Genomic DNA, 12,201 nt, shown 5'->3' on the forward strand with positions numbered 1-12,201 from the left:
CTGAATCTCAAAACCCGTTTAATTAGAATAAATAGCTCTTTTGAAAGTACTAAAAATTTTTAGCGTAAATTATTACCTCATATACGTATTAATTTCTGTTCTTGTTAAGTTTTAATGTTGCTCCTTACTTTCAGTTGGAGAAACTTGCCTTTTTTATTTGATTTCTGGTCGTTTTTTAAATAATGCTGGGAAATCTGGCGCCCTCTTTATGGAAAATTATCTTCCCCCATAAAAAATTCCTCTATGGAAAGATCCTCCCACGTAACCCCTCCCCCTACCCCATTAGAAAAAATCCCCCCCTGAAAACGTCTTTATACTTCCAAAGTAACTAATACTATATGTAAACAATGGGCCAAGTTCATAAATTGCAGCTCTTCCACGGGGACAGTGGGGGACACAGTCATCCTCAAAGACCTAGTAATTAGATTTTTCGACTATGTTGAAAAAAATGACTATCTCAAAATTTTGATACGGTGACTTTAAGAAAAATGAGCCTGGGAGGGGACCTAGGTGCACTCCAATCTTTTTGGTCACTTAAAAGGGGCACGGCACTAAAACTTTAAATTTCTGCTCAAATGAGCCCTCTCGTGACATTCTAGGACCACTGGGTCGACACAATCACTCCTGAAAAATAAACAAAAAACAAAGAAAACACGCATCCGTGATCATCCTGGCAAAAATACAAAATTTCACATTTTTGCAGATAGGGGCTTGAAACCTCTCCAGTAGGGTTCTCTGATACGCTGAATCTGATGAGATACGGAATCTCATTAAGGTTCTATAAATTTTAGGGGGTGTTACCCCCTTTTTTCGAAAATTATGCAAATTTTCTAAGGCTCATAACTTTTGATTGGTAAAACTAAATTCGATGAAACTTATATATTTAAAATCAGCATAAAAATTAGATTCTTTTGATGTATCTATTGGTATCAAAATCCCGTTTTCTGAAGTTTCGGTTACTATTACTATTGAGCCGGATCGCTCCTTACTTACAGTTCGTTATCACCAACTGTTTGATTATTATTAACATAGTACCTCCCAATATTAGAGTGAGCATTCATTGGCTTTAACTAAATCAACATTTTTTTAGTCAGATTTTTGTCTATTCGTGAAGCTACTGCACATGTAAGCTGTTCAGTCACCACACGTTCCGTATATCAATGCAAGAATTACAGCTATTTATTTTCGTATACGAGCCTCCTTAAATGAGTCTTATTTTGATAGACTCAACAAATTAAGATACTCAATCTAATTGAACGCCTCAATCCAGACTGATCTTCTTACAAATTGGTCTTTTACTTGTTTTCATTTGTGCAGAGTTCCACTCTGAGATAAACCTTGGTAAGACATTTAAGTTGATAACTCTTCTTTCAGGTTCAGCCTCGCCAGAATTATCGAAACCTGAACCTCAGTTATCTCACCAATCTGTGATAACCACCAATCAACCAACACCAACTTCAATAGTATCGCCATCTGAAAACACCTTTAATCCGTCCTCACAATATTATAGCTTTACCTCGTCGTTAAGGTTAACTTAGTTTTATGAAGTTCTTAAGTTTACGTTCTTAGTTCTTAAGTTTTGTTTTGAATGTTTCTCTAAGAAATAGTTAATTTGCTCGTTAGTGCCTAATATTTTAGATTTTATTGCGAATATTTTAGTTATTTTTCAAGTGTGAAAAAAGCTATCGAAGGGCCATAAAAGGTGAATTTTCAAGTACCCAACAAATCTTGGTCTCTTAAGGTTTATGTTGCCTGTGAAAAATGGAATTTTGCGACAAACCTAAACAGAGGCGATTTTAGGGGAGAAGGGGGAATCAGAGGATGAACTTGCAAAGGGCGCACAAATTTTAGAGGCACAACACTTTAAATAAATAATCTGACGGTTATAATCATTTTGTAATTTAAAAAAAAATATTATTATTAAAATTAAGTAGAGGGCGCAGTTAACAAATGAAAACAAAAATTTAAAATATTAGTTAATTAATAAAATAAGTTAATTAAGAATAACTACATAATAATAATCAAAATAATAAATAATGATTAAATAATAAATTTTAAAAAATATTAATTTATAAACTGAAAATAATTTTGTTAATAAATGGAAATTTTGTTAAAATTTGGCCTCAAAATTTTTTTTGGAGCCAGGAGAGTAAGCACTAATCAAAATTTTGCTCTGGGCGTAAGAGAGCTATAACTTCCCCTAAATTGAAAAGTTAATTGGATTCATTAGTTTCAAGTCCATCCATTCAAGGAGCTAAAATTACAATTATTTCGACTTATTGGTTTAAATGTAAATTTTCCCTTATTCGCATGTTTCTAACGTAGTTGCAGCATATTTTTAAATCTAATTAAAGTTCGATGCAAATTTCAAAAACTTGTTCGATATATTGGTTTAGAAAAACTTGCACAGGCAGCGTAAATCTTAAATAGCACCTTTAGATACCTTAGACCTTAGTTCCTCCAGTGCCTCCGGGGACACACGGGGCTATAATATGACAACGATAAAATGATTTAAATATAAAAATTAGTAAAATTTTGTCTTCTATAGAAATCAATGTTAATCCTCTGTTTTTCAGTTTTCTTATATTCTAAAGATCCGATTGCCCTCCTATTGTAGAATTAATAACTTGGGCATGTAACACCACAATGCAGAAAGCATCCAAGTCATATGAACATTAAAAGAAGAAGTGTTTTGTTTTTTTAATTCTAAAAGAGCATAAATCAAAATGTCTTTAGTATCATATCCCATGCCCCTAGGATACACCATAAATATTCAATAATTCCGGATCAGTTCTAACCAAAGGTCTTATAAGCAGACTCCAAATAACGTAATTTTAAGGATGCGACTTGTCTTCACGAACCATAAGCAAGACGCAATCTATTGTCAATTAAAGGATATTGCTACTGAAACCCAGTTTTTTTTTTTTTTGGGGGGGGGGGTCTAATATCCATTTCCACAGTTCTTTTATGATTGTCGTTCACGGGATATCTAACTTCCTTTGGCTTTCCTGGAGCAATTCTAATGAAATTTGGTATCTAGTAGCATATAGTTTTTTCTTGTAAGTTATGTAAGACCTCCAAATCGCTTATTCAAGATAGAATTCCATGATGCGGGATATCATATTAAAGGAGACCTTCAGACGAAAGCCATTTGGTCAGGTTAGGTATTTGCAATCCCAGCCTTATATCTTATCTGCAGTCAAGTGGCTTTTAAACTACATGCAAACTTTCATGTTAAGTCGTTAAGTTACGCTAAGTTACGCATAACCTTTCACACTAAAACACGTCTTTTCACACATGAGATCTATAAAATGATCATAATCACCAACTACAATAATCACAATCATCATAAACAAACTATTTGTGATTCAAGTTGTGATCAAACGTGAAAAACTTTCTAATAAAAGTTTAAGTTATTTTTCCAAAATTCACTAATGGTCCATCCAGAAATTCGAATGTGTTTTGGCCATGTTGAAATGTCAAACTATTTAAAAGTCAAAAAAGGAATTGAGGTGGGATTCAAGCTGTGATCAAACGTGAAAGACTTTCTAAAAAAATTCAACAGTTTTTTTTTCAAAACTCACTAATTGTCCATTCAGAAATTCAATTGTGTTTTGGTCATGATCACCTTTCCCATAACTGAACAACATTTATGCGACATAAAATTTTAAGTAAAGCCTGAGTCTATTTAAGTAATTTGCTTGGGTTACAAACAAAATTTACCTCGTAAAATTACATAACCTAACACGAGGTCTTAAATTATGCCAGGGTGAAAGGTGTTGCGGCTTAGCGTGAAATAACAATTATGTGGAGCTCCCACGGCATCAATAAATTTAATAACAAGCTGTTCACAATGTTAATAAAATGGTTTTCCTGGCATAACTTTGTTGACTTTATTGCTTAACTTGAACTTTAAAGAACTTTCTCAAGAAAGTCTGCAAACTTCCGCCAATAGCACAAGACTTTTGGAATATTGCAAATAAAGAACACACAAATAAGCGTCTACATATATAATATTGTATACTTGCTTAAATATTTTGTTTGGTAAAATAATAAGGGATAGACATAAAAATATTTTCATCGAAGCCTTACTAATTCTTGTGTGTGCGGGACAAACTTTATGATGCGCAATTTTAAGAAAAACTCTAACTTTATTGACGCTGATGGAGCCGTGCATTACTACTCTCTCCCAAAGACACAGGTTCAGTAGCGCTACAAATCGGATGGAAGAAGAAGTTGTGACAGATTCTGCTGGCAGCTAGATGTATCTGCAGTCTTTTTGAATAAAGAAGCTGCCTTTTCTACTAAAAAATAAGATCCATCAGTATTCTTGGTGCTTTGAAATAGAAAACCTCACAAATAGACCACAAAAGTTGAAATACCTGATGCTTATGAAACCTGTATATTGTCTATTTCTTTTTCAGTTTTCTATAATTTTAATGTTAGCACAGCTGCACAGTGCCTCTTCAAACTCAATTTTTTTCACAAATTTGTTTCCATACGAACAATAACAAGATAATATGTAATGATCAGTTCTTTGTTTCTGTGATGTTGAACCGTTGAATTTTACCGTTGAATTGTTATTTGATTTCTTAAAACACGATATTTTTTAAATCCTTTGATACTAGCAAATAACATATTTATTGGCACTTCTAAGATGGAAAATGTAACATATATAGCACTGAGACGCTTAAGGGAGCTGAATACAGATTGCGGCCTCTTTTAAACCATATTTCCATCAACATCTTAAATTATATTCTATAAAATTTTATTTTTAACAGAATTAAGCTTAATAAAACAAATACTGGTCTGGGATATGGCACTTACACATGGGGGGGGGGGCTACAAGCTTGGATCTCTCCCCATAATCTTGAGTCTTAACTATTTTTACCCTAACTTTCTCCCCTTTTTATGTAATTTGACATTTATTTCAAATTACCCTCCCCCCTTTCTTTAAAAAACTTATGTGCACGCTGAAAGCTATCCACACCAAAAAAACTCGTAGTGAGATTATGTCTGAAAAACCAATGTTTTTGGTTATTTTGTTCGTTGAATTCTGCATAGGTAAATCAGACTGATTGATTTATCTTTTTATTGTTTTTTTTTTAAATGAAATTGTAAATGCAAGTACTACTTTTTGAAAACCCTCAGTTTTTCCATTAAGTAGAAAAATTTGTATTATTACTATGGTGATGTAAAAGTGTTGCTATTCATTTTTAACACGGTGACGAAATTTGTTTCAATAGCAGGGAATATAAAAAACTTTATTTTTGTTAGTCAAGGAGCAGTGGAAACGTATAACTATGCCAAAGTTAATTTGATTTTATTTGTTAAAAAGTGTGATTAATAAAATTATACTAAATATTTATTTTGTATGGCTTCTGTAGGGTTTATGATTAATTGAGTATTTTTTTTATTTTTTATTGAATTTCTGACTGCAAAAACTATCGCCAGACTGTATAGATCAACATTGAAAAGCCCATAGCCCCCCCCCCCCAAAAAAAAGAGTTATCAATTTTTCTAACTTTCAAATTTATTCTTCAGCAAAAACCTAGATAGTTTGAATGCAAGCAAAGTAAGACAGTACAAATCATGAAATAGACTTGAGATGCTTAAAACTTAAAAATAAGGTCGAACTGTAGTATTGAAGCTCCAAAGTTTGATTAAATCCTTTCTGGCACCAACAGCTTTAATACAACATTTATCAAAGATTTTTTTTAACTTCATTTGCGAAAGTAATTTGAGGATCTAATTTAGAAAATCCTTAAGCAAATAAATTGGAAAGAAACAGGTTGTATCTTTGAAATCAATCACAATAAGCTAACTTCCTTAATTATTGAGCAATTTTTTTAGACTCCGAAAATACCTAAGATTCTTTAAAAAAAATACTACAAACAATTCTCTTTAAAAATAGTCTTTAAAAATAGCAATTTTAAGAAAAAAAAACTCTATAAGAAAAAAAAACTATTTTCTATTATAGATTCAGGATCCCTAAACATAGAAACTTAGTAGGTGGAAATCAATAGGAAAGGATTTTTTTCTTACAGACAACTGCAATGTATCTTCTGCAAGGTCTTTCAAACTGACAAAACTCCTACCGAGCACGATAAACTCAAATTTTGCTGTGCTTACTAATAAAATTCACACCATTCCAAGCAACAAGTCAAAACTTTGCAGCGACACATAAAATTCAAATTTTAGATATACCATGTAGCAAGGTTAACCGTGTCTCTCTAACAGGGGACGACCAAGAGGGGTGAGGATGTTTGAGGAGGATCTCAGAGATTTGTTTTCAATCATATACACTTTACTTGTAACTCATTTAACATGAAATACCATTATTCTCGAGATACTAAATCATGAGTAACGTAGATAGTTCTACAGTAAACATGACCCTTACTAGCGACACTATATGAAACGACTGATCCAATAATTGATTAAAGTATTTAATTAATTTTAGAGACATAAACTAATCAAAGAACAAATTCTGATTTTCACAAAAGACAAGCATTTTGGGGAAGGTAGTTTTACCATATAGATCGCACTGTTAGATTAATCCTGGCATTGTTCAAAACACCAATGCTGCGTTTTGAGACACCAGGTTCCAACACGGGTTAAAACCCAGCTGTTCACCAGTCGTTTTCAGAAGTCTGGGTTCTACACGAGTCTGCTATCAACCGTTTTCAGCCATTGTGTTCAAACCCAGGTTTCTCAAATCTGGAACCTGCTTTAGTACCAACATCAAACACGGGGTTCACAATTATTGGCGCTAGGATTTAAAAATGAACAACAAAACCGAGTTTAAAGTTAATTAATTTTGTTTATTAGGATCTGTCGTTAAATGTTTTGTGGCCTTTGTCATTGTGCTGGAAACAATCCATCAATTTAATCTTTCACAATATGACCAGTTTATGCATCTCTTTAGGATACGGCTGAAATGCAATAATAGAAACAGCTTTTGAAATTTGGATTATTTTTATGAAAAACAGTAAAAATCAATGAAAATCTGAAGAATAACTAACGGACAAATATCTTTGTACTTCTTTATCTATTTTTTATTCTTCTTAAACCTCAACTGGAGTCTACATCGGTTTAAAAGTTCATATTATACAACTTTTGAATTCTTGTCTTCAATCCTACCATAAGGCGTTTTCAGCAGAGCAGGTTTCAACCCTGTTCTTTGGTGGTAGAACCCGCAGTTTAAAAACGTTTGTCGTACTACACGCGTCCAACCCGTGTTGAGAGCCGCGTTGTCTAAAAACGCGGCTCAAGACAACACAAAGAGAGAGACGTCTCAAAATGAAGAACAAACTAACGGGTTTTTGGTCAGTAGAAGGAGAGAAAGAGACAAACTAAATGGCGAATATTTCACCTGCATAAAACTAGGTGTCTTCCGCGGTAAATATAGAAGAACTAATAAGAAGAGTAAAGACAAAATAAAAAAATAATTGATAAAATTGAGAATTAAAATATAAAAATTAAGTCTAAAACTAAAAACAATAACAAAATAAAAGAAACAAACCAATATCTATATAAACGATGAATGCTATTGTGATACACTACAGAGTATTTATATGTACAATTACGAGTAACTCTCACGAATACACAAAATTAACTGGATAAAAAATAAGAAAATAAATTTGAAATTAATTATATGATTGTGAAATAATACTTCTGTTGGCATCCAGTGCTGCCATTCTTCTTCATCTTTTATTAACTTTAGTCCCCTGGTGATTTTGCAAGACCTTACTACAATTATTCACTATTGGTAATTTTTATGAATGATATCATAAATTCAGTCAATATACAAATTTCCCGTGTCTCTGTTTGTAGAAAGATTAACAAAACTATATTTTTCATTTCCATGGCTTCTCTAGCCCATTGTGTTAAGTTTTTATCGTTAAAGATGGCTTTGACCTTCTCAAACTGTACGAAATGATCATGGGTGGCGGAGAATATGTTCTGCCAAAGCCGAAACGAAAGTTTCTGGAGGTTTTATAAATTTTAGATCATTATCGATTGAACTCCGATGCTCAATAAAGCATTCCACAAACTGTTGGTGGGTTCGGCCAATGTCAAATTTTACAGATGAACAAGGAATACTGTAAACACCGGGTCCTAAATTAACAAAGTCCAGTCTTTCCCAGGATTCAGAAACTGGCTTAATGGTCTAATTGATTCAAAGCAAGTTACAGTATTATACTTACGTAAAACTTGTTTAAGTTTTTCACCTAGGCCTGGTACATAAGGTAAAGAGATATAACTATTTGACATATTGAATTTAGAAGATTGCGGCATTTTGTTTAGTTTATTAATGTCTTTGCTGTGTCTTATTTCTTATCATTTTATTTACAAATTCAATTGGATAACCATTACAAAATAAGATGTCTCTTAAATATGATAATTAAGAATCCAAATATTCCGGAGAATTAATATATATATATATATATATATATATATATATATATATATATATATATATATATATATATATATATATATATATATATATATATATATATATATATATATATATATATATATATATATATATATATATATATATATATATATATATATATATATATATATATATATATATATATATATATATATATATATATATATATATATATATATATATATATATATATATATATTAAAAATAAAATACAAAAGCACTTTGATTAGTTACAGGATATAACTTTAGGTAGCATGGGTATTAAGATTATAATCATATTGAAAGCTTTGGTTAAGGAATGCTCTTTTTCACTTCGGTTTTAGAGGAGAGTTTTATGAAGCGGTGTTTGGTTTAGGTAGACTGTTACATGCTTGAATTTTTAGGTACTTCAAAATGTAGTGGATGGTAAAGGAAGTACGACTATTATCTTCTCAAGTTACCTACGCCACTTAGCCTCCGAAAATTTTCACAACCTTATAAACCGTGAAAGAAAATGCAGATTAATTATCACCTGCAATGAATTTTCAGTTTAAATCTTATAAAATTGCAAATGCAATATAGCAGTTATTTTATTATCTACTTTACAAGAAAGTAGAATTAAACAAAAATGATTTTCCGGTCTCTCGACAATTAATAATTTCCACTTAAATGACGTTTCGAGTGAGGACTTTTTTGGATCTTTTAAAGATTATATAAAAACACGTCTTTTAAACTGAATGTGGGTTCATAAATAATATCTTACTGAATCAATATTTTAATTTCCAGTGTCTCTGATGACTGACAGAACTGTAAAAATGTTTTATATATATTTTTTTTGTATAAGAAATAATTAGAATAATGATGGTTAAAATCGAAAAACCTGATGGATAAAATCGAAACTAAAACAGGTGTTTGGTTTAGCCAAGGGATCTCCTCTTAGTCCTCTATTGGCTAATCTTTCCTTGGATTGCAGTGAAGCGTCCATCTATTCTGAGCTTCAGACTTTCCCCTTGTTTTTGGAATAGGTTCATGGACGACATCGTATGTATTTGGAAGCACGGATTTGATTCCTTAATTAAATTCAAGTTGTTGGGGCTCCCGGCCCCTTTTCTTTCTTTTTTCAGATAGATGACCTGTTTTCAATTATTATTTATAATATAATATATGATTAAATTTGATTAGATTTGCCTATAATATTTTCAATTACAAGTCAAAGTCCCGTTGTTAAGCCAGTGATGTTGCAATAAGTAAATTGTCAGGCTAAAATCTATTCACCTCTTCCTGGACTTGGCCATTGATAGTTAATGGTATTCGAAAAGTAATTGATTTTGAAGCTCTCATTTATATGATTGCCCAGGACCAATCTAGGGTCCACCCCTACACCAGGTTTCTTGTGTAAAAATAGTGATTTTGTAGTTAGTTGGTTCGTAGACTGCAAAGTCTAAGTTGTAGAGTTTAGAGTACATGTTTTGTAAGAGTTGACCTTCTGGAGATTAAAAAGTGAGTTATTTTTCTCCAACCGTGTAAGATTATTTTCTCCGAACCAAGGCAAGGTAGGAAAACGCGTTGCGAGAAGTACCGTCATCAAAATAGCGACAGGAGGGTCCGTTTACCTTCTAAAGAGATAGATAAAGAGTTTTCAGTGGTGACACAGACTGTGGCACCCCGGGCCCAATAGTTTGGCCCTTGAAAAAATAGTATACATTTCACACGCACAGTGGTTGCAATACCAGTGCCCACAGGCACTGTAGAACCCTTTTTTGGTTAAACGCTCAATCGCATTACCATATTCTAACGAGACCGCCAGTGGCACTGGTGTGGTGTTAGAGAAATCATGTGGCCGGTAGCCCCAAGTCAATCAGTACGAACAGTGGTGCCAGCGTTGGTCCCAGATATAATTGTGGTACCAGCGGTGGTCCCACATATAATACAAGACAAATGGGATTTCAGTTCTCAAAGAGCTTTTACATTGGCACCAAAGAGTACGTAGAACTGACACTTCTGTTGCAAAGAAAAAAACCACCAACGCCACCCAGCATTTGGCGACAGTTTTCTTTAATAGCGATACCTAAACTGTTGTATGCTTGTATTTTCATGTATTTTAAAAAGTAGTGGATGGTTAAAAAAGCATGACTTTTATCTCCACTAGTTTTATCAATTTGCACTTACCTAGGCCACTTGACTTGCGAAGCTTTTCACAAGCAATTCTAGGTGTAATTTGTGTGGACTAGATTTTGACTTTAGCAGCGAAAAACAAAAAATACAGATTAATTATCCCTTGCAGTGAATTTTCAGCTTTTAGTCCCCTAAAATTGCAAAAGAAGTAAAGCAGTCATCTAATTTTATTATCTACTTTACAAGAGAGTAGAATTGAAGAAAAATGATTTTCCAGTCTCTCGATCATTAATAGTTTCGACTTAAATGACATTTCGAGCGAAGATAGTTTTAGGTCTTTAAGACAGTATATGAAAAAAAAAAGTGTTTTCAACTGAATGTGGGTTCCTTTTTTAAAATAATATCTTATACCTAATCAATATTTTAATTTCCAGTGTCTCTGTTGATTGACAGATCTATAAAAATATGTTTTTTTTCTTTCTAAGGCTTCCCTACCCATTGTGGAAAACCTTTATAATGAGAACAACCATATCTAATAATAAATGTTTAATACAATGAGCTAGGGACGCTTTATAAATAATAATAAAGCATATTTGCAGATTTGTGAATCAACACATACACTGAAAAATTAAAAAAATTATTCAATTTATAATATTAATTATAAAAATGAGGCAATACTAAAAAATTGTAATAAAGTCTTGCAGAATCGCCAGGGGATTAGAATAAATACAACACAAAAAGAATAACCGTATTGGAAGCCAACAAAAACATTATTTTCCAACAGGACAATTAATTTCATTTTCAATTTATTTTCTTGTTATTATCCAGTTGCTTTTGTTACAGGCAATATCTTTAATCGTGTATACTAATCCTGTGTTAATCATGGAGTAGGAATTGTGCATACTTGGTTTGGTATTTTTTTTTTCTTTTTTGATTTTATCTCTTTTCTCTTTAGAATTGTAATGTTTCATATTATTTTTGTGTTAACACTGAAGACACCTAGTTCTATAACAGGTGAAATATTTGTGGTGATTTTCTTTTCTTCCTACTTGTCATAGATCCGGTGTTTTTTCTTCTAATGATTTTTTTTTCTTTGTCATGTCATGGTAGACCAGTTCAGCTTCAAATCTTTTATTCGACATTGTAGGTGGCGACAATCACCTCTCCATGACATATCTACCAAAGAATGTTTGTAACAATATGGGAAACTGAGAGAGTAAATCAAAAACAAAACATGATCTTTAGACTAGCGGCTACAAAAAGAATAGATGGCGCTGATCAAAACAAACAGATTATTTTAACATAAGAAATAAGTTAGTTAAATTAGAAAAAAATGAAGATGCAAAATTTGGACATTATGATTGTTCAGAGTTGCCACGCGTCAGATTTAGCTATGTCACATTAGTTATATTGGAATTGGTAAAACAGGTAGCAACAAGCCCTTTGGAGAAACAAGTTCTGTTATATAAATTATCTATGCATAATTAAGTAACAATGCATACATCTGACTCTTGACTGCAAAAAATATTCCATAGAGAATTTACTATCATTAGTGAAAACAAATGTATGACACACCGGAAAAATATCAACTCTATAGATCTACTGCGAAAGCCACTGTTGCTAATAATTTTTTGTTAAAATTTAAA

At 32.2% G+C, this 12,201-nt stretch overlaps 1 protein-coding gene across 3 annotated transcripts in view; it reads left to right on the forward strand.

Moving 5' to 3' along the window:
* LOC148948195 (GATA-binding factor 3-like) overlaps positions 1-5,407 on the forward strand; it is a 98,281-nt gene extending 92,874 nt beyond the window's left edge. For all 3 annotated transcript variants that reach the window (XM_089093810.1, XM_089093811.1, XM_089093812.1), the window contains exon 5: positions 1,375-5,407. In XM_089093810.1, coding sequence (XP_088949936.1) covers positions 1,375-1,538 — 164 coding nt within the window. In that variant the 3' untranslated portion in view covers positions 1,539-5,407. The remainder of the gene's footprint in view (positions 1-1,374) is intronic.
* The last annotated feature ends 6,794 nt before the right edge of the window (positions 5,408-12,201 follow it).

This window comes from Artemia sp. Qi Xiang Cuo, chromosome 9 (assembly GCF_049724085.1).
Source record: "Artemia sp. Qi Xiang Cuo chromosome 9, ASM4972408v1, whole genome shotgun sequence".
NCBI lineage: Eukaryota > Metazoa > Arthropoda > Branchiopoda > Anostraca > Artemiidae > Artemia > Artemia sp. Qi Xiang Cuo.